The 21,133-nt window shown below is 35.3% G+C and overlaps 1 protein-coding gene across 2 annotated transcripts in view; it reads right to left on the minus strand.

Annotated features, from left to right (window-relative positions):
- Positions 1 to 21,133, minus strand: part of psmd1 (proteasome 26S subunit, non-ATPase 1) — a 190,908-nt gene that overhangs the window by 34,414 nt on the left and 135,361 nt on the right. For both annotated transcript variants that reach the window (XM_039766396.1, XM_039766405.1), the window contains 2 exons: positions 14,875 to 14,991; positions 10,160 to 10,262 (listed from right to left, as the gene is read on the minus strand). In XM_039766396.1, the coding sequence (XP_039622330.1) occupies positions 10,160 to 10,262; positions 14,875 to 14,991 (220 nt within the window). The remainder of the gene's footprint in view (positions 1 to 10,159; positions 10,263 to 14,874; positions 14,992 to 21,133) is intronic.

Here is a 21,133-nt window from a genome sequence, read left to right on the forward strand (position 1 = left end):
AACACAACAGTAAAATGCTCACACTGTTTCGGCAGCAAGAGACTTGAACGGAGTAGTGATAGAAAGGTGTGTATAAAGTCTCCAGATGAAGCTTTCGATTTACTGGACAATCTGGAATGAACTGAATGAACACTAGAGGGTGAAATAAGGTTCCTAAACAGGGATATCAGTCTCCATAACAGGGTAATTATTAGGCTCCTGCTAAGTTTCACAACATTTTTAGTTGCTTAAAAAGAAAAGTCAAAAAATCCACCACACTCACCACCTGCTGAAAATTTACAGTGGATGAATAGCACAGAACTTCTGGAAAGGTCCAATGGTGAATTCTTTGAAAACTGACATTAAAGTGACCGATTAGTTTTTTGTTATGCCTGTTCCTCGCAAACATTATCTGCTTAAAAAATACTCATATTAAAAATAATTATATATTTAAATACAATAGCAATCGAAAGTTTAGAATCACCCAGAAATTGATTTGTTTTTATCAAGGAACCATTAAATTGATTTACAATACACCCAATACATTACTAATGTTGTAAATGGCTATTTCTGCTTGAAATGACTGATCTATAATTATTTTTAAATCAGTAATGGCGCACTGCACACTTGACTTGAGCATTCATAGTTTTCATACTGTTTCTCTGTACGTTTAGCATTCATTTGCTCAGAGGTTGATGCGCTTGCTGCTTCCTACGGAGTTTTTCTTTTCTCCACCACTGCAGCCCGCTTCTTCTCATCTTTTGTCAGCATCTTTTTGCATTAAAAGTGATTAAGTCAGTGTTTATGTTGCAATTACTTAGTACGTTTTCCTTAATTTTTTCACTAAAGCTGGTACGTAAGTCTTCAATTTGCCTAAAGAATGATTTAAGATTTGAAGAGGTAAGGGAAATGACGGCGATGGTGGTGGTAGGGATGAGAACGGCACCCGTACGCATACGCTGCTTGGCTGCCTTGCTGGCCGATGCTGAGAGTTGATTCTACAATAAAATAAAAAGAGGAATAATCTTGGAGGTCACTCATCACCCTGAACGTGTATAGTAGACCTCACGTGGTATATGTGTACCAAATTTCAGGTCAATAGGTCAAACGGTTTGCGAGCTACAGGTGATTTAAAATCCAGAACAGACAAACGAACGGCCATGGTAGCGTATTATATATAAAGATGCTAATTGGTCACAAGAGAAACCTTTTTAATTGTGTTTAGTTCTGGGTTAAAAAACAAAGACAAAACAAAATAGTTTCCTCAAGAAGCACTTCAGTAAAATTTATTCCAAAATGTCATACAAAAGTGTCCACTGCTTTATTGAGAGAATAGGGAAAATTGCATCTAACCAGGATAGAAAAAGAAGCAGGACAGTTAGAACCACAACTGAACAAATGGATAAGTACCCAAGAGTATGTAGTTTGAGAAATATATACCTAACAGGGGCTCAGTTGTCTACTTTCTTATATCGTACACTCACATTCACATAGCATGTGAATGATGGATTGGTAGTGCAGTGGTTAATTTTTAGCAGTGTGAAATGCCAAGTAATAGCTGTGACAGAAGCACTTATTCAATGAATAACATACAGTGATATACTCATTTTCACTTTTTTCTGCCTTTTAAAACTGAAAAAATGTAAAATTACATGCAGTTTTTTGTGATGGAGAAAAATTTTTAATCACATTTTCACAGAGAATGGAGAAAGCAAACATTCATTGACTGGTCATGAGTCTCGTCATCAATTCAAAGGCTTACTCCCATGCCAAAGTGTTTCTTCTGTATGCACTGCTCTGATTTTCTGTAAGTGTTTATTTGTCAGGAATATAGAAAAATACATGTGTTTTACTTGTTAAGAGTATAAGACTGGATGACTTGACACAAGGCAATATTTGTTTTCATGGAAATATTTTAAATTGTTTGCAGTGGTCCAATGTTGATACTCAAAGTTAAGTATTTTACCAGAAAAAGATATTTCCATTCTCCATGAAAAGTAAAAAAAACAAAAACAAAAACAAAAACCTTTGCCACCTTTACAAACTATAATCCAATAAGAAATATATTTGAAAAAACTGGGTGGAGTATTTCTTTAAAATTTACTTTTCATTATTGTTTTAGGCAGCATGTGGAAAGTCAGAAGCCACATAAAATATGGACTGTGTCCAAAAATGCATGGTGGAAGAGACTAAGATGACTCAAACTAACTTTTCTAACATCAAAAGGGTATTTAAATAGTTATTTAAATATGTTATAATAATAAATGCAGAAATCAGAAATATGGCATATACACACGTGGACAAAATTGTTGGTACCCTTCAGTCAATGAAAGAAAAACTCAAAATGGTCACAGAAATAACTTTAATCTGACAAAAGTAATAATAAATAAAAATTCTATGAAATTTAACCAATGAAAGTCAGACATTGATTTTCAACCATGCTTCAACAGAATTATTTAAAAAAATAAACTCATGAAACAGGCCTGGACAAAAATGATGGTACCCCTAACTTAATATTTTGTTGCATAACCTTTTGAGGCAATCACTGCAATCAAACGATTCCTGTAACTGTCAATGAGACTTCTGCACTTCTCAGCAGGTATTTTGGCCCACTCCTCATGAGCAAACTGCTCCAGTTGTCTCAGGTTTGAAGGGTGCCTTTTCCAGACGGCATGTTTCAGCTCTTTCCAAAGATGCTCAATAGGATTGAGGTCAGGGCTCATAGAAGGCCACTTTAGAATAGTCCAATGTTTTCCTCTTAGCCATTCTTGGGTGTTTTAGCTGTGTGTTTTGGGTCATTGTCCTGTTGCAAGACCCATGACCTGCGACTGAGACCAAGCTTTCTGACACTGGCCAGCACATTTCTCTCTAGAATCCCTTGATAGTCTTGAGATTTCATTGTACCCTGCACAGATTCAAGACACCCTGTGCCAGATGCAGCAAAGCAGCCCCAGAACATAACAGAGCCTCCTCCATGTTTCACAGAAGGGACAGTGTTCTTTTCTTGATATGCTTCATTTTTCCGTCTGTGAACATAGAGCTGATGTGCCTTGGTAAAAAGTTCAATTTTTGTCTCATCTGTCCATAGGACATTCTCCCAGAATCTTTGTGGCTTGTCCACATGTAGTTTGGCAAATTCCAGTCTGGCTTTTTTATGATTTGTTTTCAACAATGGTGTCCTCCTTGGTCATCTCCCATGAAGTCCACTTTGGCTAAAACAACGACGGATGGTGCGATCTGACACTGATGTTCCTTGAGCTTGAAGTTCACCTTGGATCTCTTTAGAAGTTTTTCTGGGCTCTTCTGTTACCATTCGTATTATTCGTCTCTTTGATTTGTCATCAATTTTCCTCCTGCGGCCACGTCCAGGGAGGTTGGCTACAGTCCCATGGATCTTAAATTTCTGAATAATATGTGCAACTGTAGTCACAGGAACATCAAGCTGCTTCGAGATGGTCTTATAGCCTTTACCTTTGACATGCTTGTCTATAATTTTCTTTCTAATCTCCTGAGACAACTCTTTCCTTCGCTTCCTCTGGTCCATGTTGAGTGTGGTACACACCATGTCACCAAACAACACAGTGACTACCTGGAGCCCTATATATAGGTCCACTGACTGATTACAAGATTGTAGACACCTGTGATGCTAATTAGTGGACACACCTTGGATTAACATGTCCCTTTGGTCACATTATTTTCAGTCTTTTCTAGGGGTACCATCATTTTTGTCCAGGCCTGTTTCATGAGTTTATTTTTTTAAATAATTCTGTTGAAGCATGGTTGAAAATCAATGTCTGACTTTCATTGGTTAAATTTCATAGAATTTTTATTTATTATTACATTTGTCAGATTAAAGTTATTTCTGTGACCATTTTGAGTTTTTATTTCATTGACTGAAGGGTACCAACAATTTTGTCCACGTGTGTATATGAAAGTTCCATTGTTTTTAATGGCACAGAAAGCCTGCTTTTGCTGCTTGCAATGAACGCTGAGCAAGCACAATCATGTTCATTTTACTAATGACAACATCAGTGAATGCTTTCTGTCACTAGCGTTTTAGAAGGTGGCTGAATGCTCTGCATTGGCATTGCAGTTTATTCTTTCCTATTTTCTCATCTTCTTCTAATACTGTTACTTTTTTACTTCTGAATTTGACTGCTGCCTGGTTATGTTTTAAAGGATCAGGCAGATATGATCGATGGAAAACATTACAGTGGACCCTTGACTTACGAACACAATTCATTCACGAGGGCTGGTTGTTACTCAAGTTGGTTGTAAGTCAAGACTATTTTTCCCTTAAGAAATAATGTAAATACCCATAATGCGTTCCGAACCTCCCACAGCAACACTTACTTAAACTTTTCATAATAAAAAAGGGTTGTATAATGTGCATAATTTACCAAAAATTTTCTAATGTACTAACCAAACAGTTATAAAAAGTGCCTAGCCTACCAGAAACAACAATTTCATACTGTACTCACCATTTAAGTTGACATCTTTGGCTTGCAGGAACGGAGGAGGAGGAGAATGAAATGGAAGGTAGTTATTGTTTGGAAGGAGATCCCCCTTCCATAAGAACATCAGGGCTCTGGCTCTCTGGTGTCCTTTCTCTCCTTGAGAGAGGCTGTAGCCCACTAGGACCTGCTTCTGACTCACTAGGTCTCAACCTTTTTGGAAATAAAAACTGGTCTAAGGTTGTCTGTTTCTGTCTTTTCTTCAACACAGTTCTGTAGTATGACATGGCATTGTCATTAAGCAAGTTAATGCAACAATTAGCTTTTGCTCTGTCTGGGTGGGTCTTATCTACAAATGTTTGTAGCTCTGTCCATTTTTTCAGGATGTCCTTTATTTCAGAAGAGGAAATTTGCTGCACTGATTGTTGATCCTCCCCCTCCTCTTCAGAAAGCTCCTCAGCTGCCATTCTCTGTTGCTCAGTCAGCAGTTGCTGAAGTTCCTCTGTAGACAATTCCTCTGAGTGTTCCTCAACATAACCACTGTCAACCTGCAAGCCTATGGACTCAGCTATAGTGACAATGTCATCAACCACAGGGTCAGTTGCAGGCTCAGGCTCCCCTACAAAGCCTTCAAAGTCGCACTCCTCTATAATTTTAGGCCACACTTTCTTCCAGGCAGATCTTAGTGTCCTTAGAGAGACATTGGCCCAGGATTTCTCTATTAACCCCACACAGGAAAGGATGTTGTAATGTTTCTTCCAGAACTCTGTAAGAGTTAAATCTGTATCTGAGACCATCTGGAAGCACTTCTGGAACAGTTCCTTGGTGTATAACTTCTTAAAGTTAGCTATAAAATGCTGGTCCATAGTCTGCAGTAGAGGAGTTGTATTAGGTGGGAGGAAATCTACTGTAAGCCATGGGAATTCTTCAGCCAACTCTTCTTCCAAGTCTCTTGGGTGAGCAGGAGCATTGTCCAGGATGAGGAGAGCCTTGAGTGGTAAGCCTTTATCCTCTAGATATTTCTTAACAATAGGGCAGAAAACCTCCCTGATCCACTCAAGAAAAAGCACTCGTTACCCAGGCTTTTGCATTAGATCTCCATGTGACCCCTAGCCTATTCTTCATGACTGTATGTTTTCTGAACACTCTAGGGGACTCGGAGTGATAAACCAAGAGAGGCTTTATCTTGAGGTCACCACTCGCATTGGCACATTACAATAAGGTTAGCCTATCCTTCATAGGCTTGTGACCTGGCATTTTCTTCTCTTCCTGGGTAATGTATGTTCTCCTGGGCATTTTCTTCCAGAAAAGCCAAGTTTCATCACAGTTGAAAACTTGATAAGAGCAAAAGCCATTTCTCTGTGTTATCACTTCAAAGTGGTGTATGTAATTTTCGGCAGCCCTTTTATCAGCACTGGCTGCTTCACCATGCCTAACTACACTATGAATCCCAGTTCTCGCTTTAAAATTGTGAAACCACCCTTACTGGCACAAAATGTTTCACCACTATCACTTGTTGATGGCTTATCCTTTAACAGATCTGCATTTATAGCCCTAGCTTTTTCACAAATTATAGACTCAGATAGGCTATCACCTGCCATCTGCCTTTCGTTTATCCACACTAATAATAGCTTTTCTACCTCGTCTAACACTGTTCATCGTGACTTACTAATCTGAGTAACACCTTTAGCAACACTAGCTTCCTTATACAAATCTTTTCGTTGTAAAATTGTCGAGATGGTGGATTTCGACATGCTGTACATGTTAGCGAGATCAGTCACATAAACGCCACTCTCATATTTGCGCACAATTTCCTTCTTTGTTTCGATTGTGATCACTTTCTTTACCTTCGTTGTTTTCTCTTCCTTCCTTAGCTTCTTTGGGGCCATTTTGATAGCAATTATCAAAATAAATGATATAAATCACTGCACTGAGCGAAATTACATCCACAAACACACGTATCTGGGCTCCGACTGCTGCTTGCGAGCGCTGCTGTTTGTTTACAATCGCGCAAGCGGATACATGTGTCTGCATTCGGGCCGTAACTCAGGACAATGGTCATAAATCAAAACAAACATTTTGGTCGTAAACCAAGTTGTTCGCATGTCAGGCCGGTCATATATCAAGGGTCGACTGTATTTGTTTTTTTAAAAAAAAAAAAAAAAATGAAAATGATTGAAACAAGTGCTGAATGAGACAGGCAATTCTGCATTATAGTTCAATGTCAAAACAGAATTGTGATATATCGACACTGAATTATTTTTAATGATCTAGTTGTGGCATATAATGCACTATTAAAAAATACTTTGTCAAGTTAGCTACACGAACTGAAAGTTAAAACTGAAAATGCTCACAAAGAAAAATTTTTGCTCAACCTCTTAAGGGGAACAGCAAATGAGTGCCTTACTAACACTTGTACACCAGTACATATTTGGCACATTTTTTAATTTTTACTCTGACTTGGGCAAGCATATGCATAACATAAAAAGCAATAATTAGTGAAAGAGAACAAAATCAGGCAATGAAACACTGTAATATTTCATTACTGTCTATGGTATTTTATGAATCAGACCAAGTAGTGGTAAACCATATGCACAGCCCTCTCATTACAAACTGAGAAACTTTTGTTGTGCAGTCCTATTACAGTGACATAAGTGATTAGGATGCAGTTTTGTGAACACCTGTAAAATAACAGCACCACCATTGTACTTTTATTAATAGCAGAGATAGGCTTTACTGTAGTTGTATCTGTGAATTTAAGACATGCAACAATATTTTATTTACTTTATGGGAACACTGATGAGCAAATACCATTGAATTTGGGTCTAATCGAGTTCATAGAAATGTTTTCAAACTTCGCTGAACTCCACAAAATGTATTCAAGTCAATTGGGAAGGAGGAACTGAATTAGTTTTGAGTGGATTATAATGGTGCAATGGTCTTTTAAATGTCCACGAGAGTTAGAGAAAAGTCTCCCAAAGTTCTGGAATGATTATTGTGTCCAAATACAGTATGTGATTTGAAGTAGCACAAACGGCAATAAGTAAATAAAATATACTGTAGATCATTGTGCTGACAGAGTGCGAATCTTGGGGCACGGATTAGCCATGCCCCGAAGTGGTGACGTGGGACTAGCTTGTTTCTTTGTTCCAAGTCGCAGCTCCAGAAAGTGGGAATGTGTTTTTCTCACTCATATGTGTGTAAATGCTTCACACTTACTTCTCCTATTAAGAATAAACACTGAAAATAGTAATAAATCTTTTGCTTTTATTATTTCACAGTGCGTCCTGTGTTTTCTGATGAGCGGTGGGGAAGATCCTTTAAGGCTTGTTTTAAGATCTTTGCCCAGTATATGGCTAATTTGTGTGCATAATTAGCCATGCGGTGCCATGCTGTTAGGACACATTTTTCTTAACCGCATGCGGACTGGGAATCCAGAAGGGTTTCTCAACCTTTGTTACTTTGGGACACATTTTTATCTTTATAAGTTCATGGAGGACCAACACATGGCAATCAGAGAGTCCGGGGGAGTTGAAAGGCCTGTGAGTGAAGGAAAGGAGCGCAGTTAGAGATAATAAAAATATCTCACAGCACTGCTCAATGGACAGGGTGGGGGGTTAATTTTAATGCATCTCAGTAGCTGAAACATCACTTTTATATCTCATATTTGCAACACAGCAATGGCCAAGTCAGCAACAATCTTATAGTAGACATGTGTGAAAGTTTTGCACATGGCTGCTACAGCTCTGTATCGTCATGTTGGCCTCGCAAATAAGCATCATGGGGTGCCTGGGAAAAAAATGTTTGCCTAAGCAACCACACAGTAAATTCGGCAAACAAGGTCACTAGCAAACAGCTTATTCGCTGATAAACACTTTGGCAAACTTTACTGAACAACACTAGTATATAATCAAAGCATGAGCTGCTTAACTTCAGTATTAAAAGAAGGAAGAACAGGTAAAATGTAACAAGGGCTTCATTTTCTTTACCACATAACAACAAGGTAAGGTGTTTTTAAAAGCGAGAAAATAGTTTACACTGATTTTTGTTTTCCCATGGCTGTGTCATGAGCTGACTGTAAATTTTAACCTTCAGCCTCTTTAAAACATTAACTCTGTTTTTAATGTTCTTAAGGTGCCTTTTGATGATTGTGTATTTATTATTAATCAGGATGAATGTAAGATTGGGAATTTCCACATTTTACAGACCATGCTAGCTATTTATATATTAAGAAAAGTTAAATTAAATAGACAATGTGATATGGCAAAGATATTTCATAGCCTTGTGAAAGCCAGAGTTTGTTTAGAATATAAATTCAACATAGTGACCTTAAATATAAACTCTTTTGTGACAGGATGTTGTGTTAATGACGCAATTTGTAAACGGAGGATAATGACTTGATATTTCTTATCAGAAATGCAATTTAGGTATAGTTTTTTCCTTTGGGATAAGTTGTGTTTTTCTTTTTTACTAATGACAACATAAATAATTGGTAATTATTAATTAATAAAGTTCAAATGAAAAAAAACTAAGCTCTGAAGAAAGTCTGTCATCCTGTTGCCATCAAAATAATCCCTACAGGCTTTGAAAGCTTTAAAAGTTGCTTATGACTTGTAAGACAATATTATAAAGATTACCATATACAGTAGTTTAACAGGGTTTCTTGGGGTTCATTGACCATATATGTTGTTTTAGGCTCTAATCGCAATCTTGGTAAGTCGTGGACAGTCACAGTATACCTGTGACCATTGTGTAGTGTGACACCCCCAGGGACTTAGGCATTGCATTCTATTGCACTCCATGACAAACATTCTATTACACTCCATGACAAACATTTTATTACACTGCATGACAAATTGAAACAAGTTTGATTTTATGATAGTTGCAGAGGATGACTTTTTTGTGGATGACTTTTACAAGAAATTAGTGGTCAGTTGAAAGTATAATTTATACAATGCAGCTGCAAAGAAAAAAAAAAAAACGTGTTTTGAGTGGTACAAGCTGTAGAGAGGCTAGTCTGTTCAATGTCTAGTATATGTCATATCACTACAGCAAGGAAACAATTGGGCCAAGACTGTGTCTGAACTCATAACTGGTAACATTCTGAACAGGCACTGCTACTGTGAAGCAGCATGTTAACTGTCTTCCAAATGACGCAATCTAACGATACTTGTGGCTCAATAAGAAAATCTAAGACTTTTCCAAACAGTCATGAGAGAGTTGTGTAATTTGTCATCTCCTGCAATAATTCTTTATATAATCTAATGTCCACAAGGCAAAAAGATAGGGCATCTGCAGTTGTTAAATGTGATACTGGTCATAAACACTTCCTAGACAAGGAAAATAATATTTGTACCATTTGTTGTAACTCCTGTGTAGAATGCACTCTCTCCAGAGACTAGTTTCTTTTTAATTCAGAAGTTGAGGTTTTCTTGCTAATTACAAAGCTTCTCAACATATCCCAAGTTTACGGCTACAGTTGAACAGTTAAAAAGATAAGTTCGTTCACAAAAAAAAAAATACACTAATACTTTAATGACTGATACTGTAATAATTCAAATAAGATGAAGGAAAGGTATTCAAAACAGAGCTACACTACCAATAAAGTATAAAACTGAGAACCTTAGTAATCAGACCAAATTTAGTAAATTTAAGCTATTGTTCAGCTAGTTTTAAGAGTAATCTATTAATAAATTTTGCCTTAAATTAACTTACAGCTTTCTTACCTGCATCCAAAATACCTTGTGCCAGGATGGCACCAAATTTGGCCATGACATCATCATGTTTATCATTTATAACTTTGGCGTACAGCTGCCGGAACTGGTTCACCTTTGAAGGAAAATAAACACCAATTACAGATGATCAATCCCATCTATGCTTTAAAGGGTTAAGCTATTGCAAAATTTATGTTAGTAATATTAGATGAGGTACAAAGAAAGCAAAAACTAAAATCAGCAAATGTATTGCAAAGTACAAACTGCACGCATGACCCTTTATTTAGGTTTGAATAGTAGTTAAGTATCATATGGTTAAGTGCAGCAAAGTAAGTGTCAATTTCATCACAGTACAGCTACAATTTGGTATGGAAGCTACTGAAAGACACTCATTTGTGGTGGTAGGCTCAGTGAAGGGCACCATACAAAATAAAATATTCTCACAGCAGAAAACATACATATAATGTTGGGTTTTAGGCTACTGTAATATTGTACTGAATGCAGTTAAGTGTTTAAATATTAATAAATCTATACAGTTTCTGTGAAGTTTGAGAAAATGTCATTTACTTTAATTACACCTGAAATGATAACGTAGAGAATAAAACAATATTTCTATAGTCAGTTCTAAAATGCAATTGGCATTATAAAATAAAAACATATCAAAATGTATAAATTGTATTACAGCACATTCATTTTAATAACTCTTGTAGAATACAAACCAGAGATCAATTTCTTTAAGGCTGTAAGGACATTAAAGTTCTATGGCTTGGAGAAGTTCAGCTGAAGCAAAACATGTATAGTGCATTACACTGGCATCTTGAAAGGCTCTTTTTTTTTTAAAATCAATTTTAGTAATGTGCATGTTATGCCTGATAAACAGAAGTGCTGCGATTTGAAATACTTACTGTACATATAGCATGCAGCAAACAATCACAAATTAGTATATCACTGTGATTTATGCTTTAAATCCTGGGTTGGCATCCTATTCCATAGTAAGTGTCATTGGCCAAAGGCATGTCAGTGGACAAAAGCAAAGTGTTTATTTTCAAACTAATCTTAGCATCTGGGTAAAGATCTACAGTTTTATTAAATAAATGTATGGCAATCCTCTTTTTTTAACCTAGTCTTATTTGAACTTTCAGCAGTGTGGATCAACTGATAATCTGGCACCAATGTAGAGAAGTAGAAATATGCTATATCTTTGATGAGGAAGCTATTTGATCGGTGGTCCATGTCATTTCACTAATCACAAATTCTTAGTTATTTTTTCGTTTCGTCTCTCTGCTTGAGGTCCCACTGTGTCTGTTGTGACTCTCTATAAGGCATATTTAACATGGATCCTTTAAAAATCTCCTTCTACAAGATAAGATTCTGGGTGTTGTGGGTGTAATAGGGGAAGGTCATTTTTCCATGTCAATCCTTGGTCATTTGTTTTTTTTACAATGCTTAATATCTAAGTGTGGTCTTGTTGGAATTTATTCAAGCAATCCAACCTTTGGATTTTTTTCCAAAAGAAAAATCCCTTTGACAAAGGTGAAGAATTGACACCTGAGCCACACATGTGAGATTTGCTAATAAATAATAAGTCTGACTAATGGGAGATCATACAGTTGATCTTTGGTTAGATAATACCTAGGTTGTCCCAATATCTCAGCCAGATACTTTTTAAAGATTTCTGCTTCAGCTATTTGAATTAGTTGTTCCATAATCTCACAATTCTTCCTGTGAAGTAGTACTTTCTGGCTTCAGTCTTAAGTGCACTTCCCTTTAAATTCCAGTTGTGGCTTTGAGTAAGTGATTCCCTAATTAAACAAAAGAACTAATGAGTCCAGGTGTCATCTCAATAGTACATTATACAGTCTGATGCATATATTTGATTTATACTTAATTTGATACCAGAGCATAATTTAATTACTTCTGCACATTTCCTAGATAATGAGAATGTTGTTTCCTGTAAGACGGTATATCTCATCTATTTACAAATGTATAATTAATATTCATTTTGAATGTGTAGAGCACTTTGTATTTTACTACATTAAAATTAACTTTAAGTGTTCACAGAATTTTGACTGTATGTTTTTTTTTTTTATTGTTTTGTTTGGCTTTCAGTATCTGCAGTCAATCAAATGTGTCATCTGCAAGTTGTGAAAGTTTACTAACCATACCAGAACCAATGTTATTAACAGAAATCAGAAAAAGTAGTGGTCTAAGGACAGACCCCTCTGTGCCTCCATCTGTTACTTTACCCCACATGTGGAGTATTCTCTTCTTTCTCTATTCTTTGTTTCTGGTTTATTAACTACTTGAAATACAGTTTTATGAGTTAAAATAAAAGCTACTGGCATTTAATGTAAGCTCAAAAAAGTCTACCAGACAATGTTTCTGAATTACCAGACTCGTGTTATGATGATGTGTTTTGTCCTATGCTTTGATGGCTGTTTTAAAAATTTAACCCCTTATGCACAAGGTAAAAGTATCTATATGATTAAAAACAATTGTTTACACCAATACCATCTAAAAAACACAGAATTTGGCGCTTTTAAAAAACACCTGTATTTTACAGTACATAATTAAGACAGTTTAGAATACACAACCCAGGAATCAATTTCCTTTTGTGCCCCAATAGCTCAGCTATCATTGTATCAAGTTTAGATAGCATGGCATTTCAAATCTTGAATAAACTAAGCACATATATACATTTTCATACCAGCTTCTTCTAGTGCTGGGTTACAGAGGTAAGGACAATGCCTATCTTTGCAGCTCTTGGGCTAGGGCATGAAACAGGCAGCCCTGAGTGCAGAGCTAGTCATACAGACATATACACCTAAATCAGTGTTTCTCAGCTACTTTTGAGTCACAAGTATGCAATTGCTGGATTGTAAGTACATTAGATTTGTCCACAGCATAATTCACCCCGTCCTGAAAAGATCAACAGAGCTTTGCAATATTTTTTTTTTTTTTAAATTCCATTTCTAATCAAGTTCACTTCATAATCCCAACTAATCCCCCACAAAAATTGCCACACTTTGAATTTATTTCCTGTTTGTAATCACACTCATTTCTGACTTTAGGGAATGGGAGTTCAGATTCGAAGCTGTACACTAAGTTGAACTGACCAGGCACTGCTCAGTAAACTAACATATGTAGAATGGGCTAGAGACAGCATCTAAGTATGGTAATTGAACCCCTGACATTTGAACTGTAAAACTGCAAACTGCAGTGCTTTAAAGTTATACTAAAATCAGCACTTACAAATCAAGCACAGCATCATTTATCATGAAATTTGTGACTGTTTACTGATTCAAAACTGGGATCAGAATCTGACTCAAGCTTTGTGCATAACAATGCATAAAGATCAGCTTTTGCAGAAGCTATTTAACATATAATATGAAAAACCAATCATAGACAACTATACCTCACTGGAATGGGCAGAAAGTCAGCTATTCAATTGTAATGAACTTATGTTATGTGGCTTAAAGTGGGTGAGATCTTTGATAAAAGCAGATTGACTCATTTCTGATGTGCTGCTTACCTCGGGGTATACATGTGCTAATCGCATATTTTAAAAATAAAAGAGAGCAGACAACATGGAAACTTTTATTTGAAAGAAAACACCCTTGGATATGTAAATATACCATTATTGCTTTTAATTAACTTTTAGGTTTACTGTAACATACACAAACAACTCTGAAATATGTCTGTGTCCTGCTGGTGGGGCACCTCATGCATAAGTGGTTAAATGAGCATTACAAATTAAGCAAAGTTTAATTTATCTTTACAGTTTGAGTGCTGTGTGCTATTATAACACCCACTGTTGGTTGGTTATATGTTCCATGAAAAGATAAGGCAATTAGTGAAGTCTGTAAGATAAAATAACCTAATTTTTCACGGAGCAAGTGTGTTTATTAAACTGGTGTAAGTAAGCATGTTAAAGGTCTCCTTGCAAAGTGTGCATGCCTCATGTAAAAACACTGGTTAAACCACTCCAAATTTCTAAATCACATTTGAATTTAATATGAAACATTCAAATATTAATTAATGGCTTATATAACAGACAAATACAATGTAATTATAAAAAAAAGCCTTCACATGGCTTAACAAAGCTTATAAATATGTATATGAACATGGGGATATTTAGGGGAAAAAAACAGGTTCTAGCATTTGTTTTAGGAGCCATGTTACTATTTAATTAAAACCAACTTTAGTTGTGTCATTTCCCCAGAGGTCACTAGAGGTCACTGTGGAATAGAAGTTGTAAAGATTCCCATGATGTTACTGACATAGAAATTCATGGGTAGCCAATAAGTTGCTTTGACTTAAAATATTTACAAAAAGTCCAGCTGGACTTGAATAAAAATATACAGTGTATCAATGTTCAATTCTGTGTATAACTATTTGTTTAATTTGAATATATCACTATCAGGACTTATCACAATGATCTGATCAAATTTTAAGACTATTTATTAAATAGTCCAGCAAATTCCATGCCATTCATAAGCCATTTCTCAAACCTGTATTATGCTTGCCACAATATTTTTGAATTTGATCAAAGACAAAAGTGAGTGCATCTTACTGGGATCAAGAAATGGTTTGACTGTTTTTATGAGGCTGTGATTATTGTAAAAGTAAGCATGAAAGATACACAGATGTACCCTTTCACAGAATCTGTCTGGTGTAAAAGGAACAATGACTAGAACCAAGCTAGCAGTTTATATTGTTGCTCTCACCTTCGGGCAGGTAACTTCTGTTTGTTGGATCATGATGAGGGCAGATGCTATTAAAGCCCCCTGTCGTACGTAGTTCACTGGGTCATTTGTCATTGGTTCTAGGAGATTGATTGCTTCCTGAAACAGAAAAGTAAGAAAGTAAAATGTCACAATGATTGTAGCCAGAATATTCAGTTGAGGAAGGATGTCACCAATTTTCTTTGTATATATGTAACCGTGATTGGCATAACAAGAAAAATGTTAGGTTATCTGGGCAACGTTCACACCATAAAGTGCCTATGCATCAATCTAAATTAGACCCCAATCAATAATATGACATGCCGATATTGGGCAAATACGGAGTCCCTACCAATATAGGCCATCACCGATAATATAACAATGAAACTATATATCACAATTTATTAAATTATTTTCCTAGTACTGACAGCCTTAGTTTGAAAAACTCATTCCCCTTGACTAAAATGCCAAATGATGAAAAACTGTGTGTCAACAATATACATGCTAAATACATGGTCTTGAAAATTACTCAACTCAACCTGCATTCATTGTCTCTGGGAACAACAGTAGGGCTTATTTTTAAGAAGATTCCTAAATCATTTGTTTAATGAATTATACATTTTTATTTCAAAATTTTTCTGTTAAAATGCTATATTGTTCACAGCCTATTCAAGTGGCTGCTGCTACTCAGGAAACATAGTAAGCAATTTTGTTTTACTTTTCAGGTGAGAAGGCAATTAGAAACAAATTTGGTCCTTAGTTATTTTATGTGTAAGACTAGTCTTGCTGAGCTACACATATAAATATATAAATATAATATATACACATATATATATATATATATATATATATATATATATATATATATATATATATATATATATATATATATATACATACATATATATATATATATATATATATATATATATATATATATATATATATATATATATATACCTGGAGACAACCATGAGTGAATTTTGCATAAAAGTTGGTGGGAATAATTACATAGCTCAGCAAATGTCACATTTTAAAAACAATCCAATGCCTCATGAAGGCAGTGTTTAAAGTAGGGGTGGTAATTTTTACTGCAAAGAGCAGTAGTGTTCTCGTTAACCTGATCCAACAGAGTACAGTCTTCAAATTGGATGAACTGTCTACAGTTGTAAAGTCTCCTTAAAAAAAAAAAAAAAGTGTGTCACATGTGCAGACAGCACAATGCATGTTTTAAAAATAAACAACACGTTGCATGGGAAAAACCTCTAACATTCGCTTATACATTGGGATTCGAAGAAAACATATATGGCAAACATACGAAATACGAGTAGTAAATGTGAATAATACATTGTCGCAGATGCTGTGTGTGCTGTCTGCTGGTCAGCGTTATGATGATAGTGTAGGAGTCGATGTAAGTTTGACTTAAAAGGCAGCTATATTTATCAAAATATGAACTGCCACATATGCATTAGAAGTGAACTGAGTGTCACACCCTGTTAAAAAGACTGCTGTTAAGACAGCTGATAATGAGGAGCCACAGCAAATTCAGATTTTAGTACTCAAAACACTTGAATCAACAAATCTGTCTAATGGCACCAGTAAAGCACAGACAAGGCTGCACGGCATCCATCTACTAACTGCACATCTAAATGATTAACCAAAGTAAGTTAATATTACTCTCTAATTGGAAATGTAATATACCAACAGATCACAATGCTTATCTTAATTCTACTTGATGTTGCTATGGCATAAAGTGATGCAATAGTTAAAAATGACAGAAAGATAACATAGAAGACAGAAGTTACTTCTTAAACATGCAGCCAAGTAGCTGCAGTGACAGATATTTGTGTGTCTCCTCTGTCGCAGCGCACATCACAACACACAAATTATTCATTAAACTTAATTTACCTTGTGCTACTGAGCCCCTGAATTACAGCAGTTTTAGCATTTCATTTCCTTTCAGCATCAAATCTTTTGCTCAATCTTTTGTGAAACCGGCTATTCACTACAAACTTTTTGTTTGATGTGATGTCCCCAGATGTGTATTCTCATTTGAGAATACGTCCTGCCCCTGTGAGACTAGTGTATGGCCGGCAAGGTAGTGCAGTGGAGTTTTGCTGCTGCATTGATTCAACTTCTGTGGTTCAATTCCCAAGCCAGCCATGGTCCGTGTGGAAACTACACTTTCTTCCACATCTTTTAACATTTCACTCTAGGTGTTCTGGTTTTCCTTCCACTTTTTTAAAGACATGAATAATAGAGTAAATGGAGATTCCATCTGAGCATAAGTGCAGATGTGAGTCTGAGTGGATCCTGATATAGACTGGGACTATCTCCAGGGCTATATTTTTGCCTTGTGCTTACTGCTGCAGATAAGGCTCCATCCACTACAATTCTGAACTGAATTAAACAGGTTTGTATGAATGTATGTTATTTATGACTGCCTGCCAGTCATTCTAATTAAATGAAGTTATTCTAACTGTGATTCCACTTCATTTGAAAAAGTGATTTTGCATTTTTACATTTTAGTAATTGGAGTAAAAAAAGAATTTCATATGTTCTGCTACAATTGGTCATTTTTATTTATTTATGAACAGGCACTATTATTTTAATAAAAAACACCGTTTTTGCTAATACCTGCAGTTTCTTTACAAATTCTGCTTTTAAATATTTAAACTGTTAATGATTCAGGAAGCTTTTAAAAATTCTCTAAGTTGCTATTTCTGGTCAATCTGGTGATTTAGAAATGTAGATGTAAGGGCTAGAATGTCCGATGAACAAAAGCAACAAGAAGCACAAAGGACAATTTGAACAGAGAGTTAGAGACTGAACTACATATATATTCAAAACATTTTATAGAAAACAGAAGATCAATCAATAGGTCCTTAGCATTTTGCATCTACAGGTAATAGGATCTTGTTTCCACTAGGTTTTAGTCCCATATTGTATTAGGACTAATGGTGTGATTTACCTTTGTGTATGAGCATTACAACCAGCTAATGTAGAAAAAAACAGTTCACCAAAAAACACTGAATAAAAGGAAATCTTTAGTCTTAAGTATCTTTACTAACGACTATAGATTTCGTGTAATGGAACCATAATCAGTAAAATAGACAAATTAATTACAATAACAACTGCATACAGTATATTATGAAGAACTTTCCACTTAACACTTCCAATAACATGGGCACTATTCCTGCTCTATCAAGTGATTCTGCCTTTAACAGAAATGGTATTTTCTGCAATCCTAATGTCCTAATTCCTGATAACATATAGATTTCCTTTTTCCTATTTTTTACTTCCAATTCTAGCATTGTATCATTCTGTCAGTCAACTTAAAGTGTCTGCCTATTTTCAACATAGTGAAGCTGTTCCGTAAAGACCATCACAATTTTTGCGATGGGTTTTATCGGTAACTATTATTTAACCTGTTTAAATGTTAAAATACTTCATGTGAAAACAGCATACATTTAATATCTATTTCTAGGAAACTGATACTTAAACACACAAGCAATACCAGTTCAAAATGTACTGACAATTGCCCATCCTTGCTGCACACATATCAATATTGTTATCAGTTGAAAATAATCAAAATCAGTCATGTGCTATTGTAAAAATTTACATGTAAAGAAAATTGAAGCCAGGCAAGGCAACCCTGTTTCAAAAAGCTTCTTAACTAAAAATAAAAAAATGACCACGCCAAAATGTAGGATGACTACAAAATACAATTTTGTTAATACTATGTGTCCCTATATCAAATATATTGTATAGAAAACAGAACAAAACAGAATCAAACAATTCTCATGCAAAATAAAGAGGAAACTAACCCAATCTGAGAGATTAAATAGACATAAACTGGATGTTCATAGAATAAAACTCCATATACATGCTGCCTGGCGGTCCCTGAAATGTTTCACAAACTTGAAAAATTTATAGTGTTTTGAAGAGACATTGAGAAAGGAGACAGAAAGGTCCGTTAATGGATTTCAGCAATATTTTACTGTCTAATCGTAAGGGTTGATGCAATGCTTTTAGTAAATTTTCTAATCTTATAAAATGCTTCAAAGCTAAGAAGAAAAATGAACATAAAACAATTTAACTCAATTAACTTATTGTAAAGTAAACACTGTTATAAGTATGCATAGTTTCAGATTAACCAACACCTCCATCACTTTTTACAATCAGGAATCTACAGCTATATAAAAACTGCTGACATTTTTGTGCAACTCTGCTAAGAACAGGAATGGCTGTCTTAAGGTTCTGTTTTTTATGAGAAGTGTTAAATCGTCTTCCTTGTTTTGGAAGGTGCATGGTTTATTTATAAGAACAAATGTTTATGACATCTGTACTTATACAACATTGTTAATGGATTCTAAGACTATTACAAAGCAGAAATGTGTCCTTTACAATTATTCATGCTTTATGTTCTTCACATTATCGGTTATAATGAAAACCTATGTTAACTGACAACCGCATTCACCATTACCACACCTTAGGTTCTGTTTACGCATTTTACTTAAGCAATGGCAGAAGACAGGTTTGCCATTAATTTCAGTTAGTCTTTCCAAAAGTCATGATATCTGAAATGTATTATCCCCTTTTTAACTGTACCCCAAAGAAAACCATACTAAGTTTAAAACATCTATTTCTGGAGTACAAGTTTGGTGTTTTATGAATGGCAAGTTTACTGTAAAGTATCCTGTGCTGATACAAATGCTGCAAAAAACATCAAGTAATTCTTTGAGACCTTAATGTAAAGTTCCCCAACATGATGTGCAGCATGCTGCATATATACACCCATTCTTACATTTACCCCTTTGTGAGGAGACAGAAAAGACAACTTGAATAAAAACATGTTCTGCAGTCTTAATGGAACCAAGCTTAGCAGACCTTTTCCTTTTGCAAATTAAACAATTTCAAGTTTGCTCAACATAATGCTGACAAAAAGCAAACACTGCCTTTCAGAGTGAGCTGTGCATATCTGCCCTCACATTGCAAGTTACCACTGCTCTTTGTCAAGTAGTTCACATATAAACAAGCCATATATATAGCCTGCATGAGACAAATTTCAGTAAAGTTACTCTTCAACACTATTTTTTTTTTCTTTTTAAAAACATTTCTGTCTCAGCAGAAAACATAAAATTGGGGTACTTTGTTTTCAATGTTTCCTTTTACATTTTAATTGTAAAGGATGCTAACATAATAAATGTGTAAATCAATATTCAAAGCATAAAAAAGAAATTGATAAATGTAATGACACTTGGCAAATAAATCTCCAGTAAACCTCACATAAAATGTGACTATGTACCGCTGTATCTTTTCAAAAGCTTGCTTTGTAATTTTTGACTTGGCAATCTATTCATAAATAACACAGCAGCTGTCTGACCTTTATCATATTGTCTACTGCTATGAGTCTTTGAACAGTCCTAGCTAATCTATTGTAAAACTGAATTGCATTATATTAATGCAGCAACATGTTTTTAAGGTTTCCTCTTTCTGCTACTGTATATGTGAATAAGCACTTAGAATAATAGGACTGATTGACATATTCCTGCATAGGTCAACTTTCTTCATATGTGATAACTCTAAGCTACCGCAGCACATTTTAATTTTTGACGTTAAGATGACTGCTAACAAACAACACATTTTTTAATCTTCTTGCACATATGACTTGGCCATAAAAAAGAGATTGAGAAAATTGTTTTATTGTAATTAAGGAACACCACAAATTTACCTTTGCAAGGTTTATGTTAGTCGATAAGTGTCAAAGTTAGTAGCAGAGTTAAAATCACTGCCGCCTCCTCCAGCATCCTGGGTTCAAATCCTCTGCCTAGTTTGCATGTTCTCTTCGTGTCTGTGTGGATTCTCCACCAAATAGTAAGGTTTTCCTTTCTACATTCCCAAAGCCATGCAGGTTAGGATAACTGAAGTTTCCATATTAATCTCACAGGGACAGTGTGGCCCCTGCAAAGGGCAGGTGACCTGCACAGAGATGTTCTCCACCTTGCAAACTAGTGTATGACATAGGCTATGGTCTCCTGTGAATCCCAAATGTATTAAGCAGGTTTAAAAATGTCATGTATTTATATTACTGAATGTTGAACTCTGCCATTGTAAATTATAAATTACAAAAAAAAAAGCTTATTTTATGGTGCTATGGTGTTGTCAATGACTTCGATTTGTGAATTGAAATGTAATAGTTACAATTGCTGTACTAAAATCAACGTTTAAAAAAAACTAAAGAAAAAAGGTATACAACGAA

The sequence above is a fragment of the Polypterus senegalus genome, chromosome 1, assembly GCF_016835505.1.
Source record: "Polypterus senegalus isolate Bchr_013 chromosome 1, ASM1683550v1, whole genome shotgun sequence".
NCBI classification, from domain to species: domain Eukaryota; kingdom Metazoa; phylum Chordata; class Cladistia; order Polypteriformes; family Polypteridae; genus Polypterus; species Polypterus senegalus.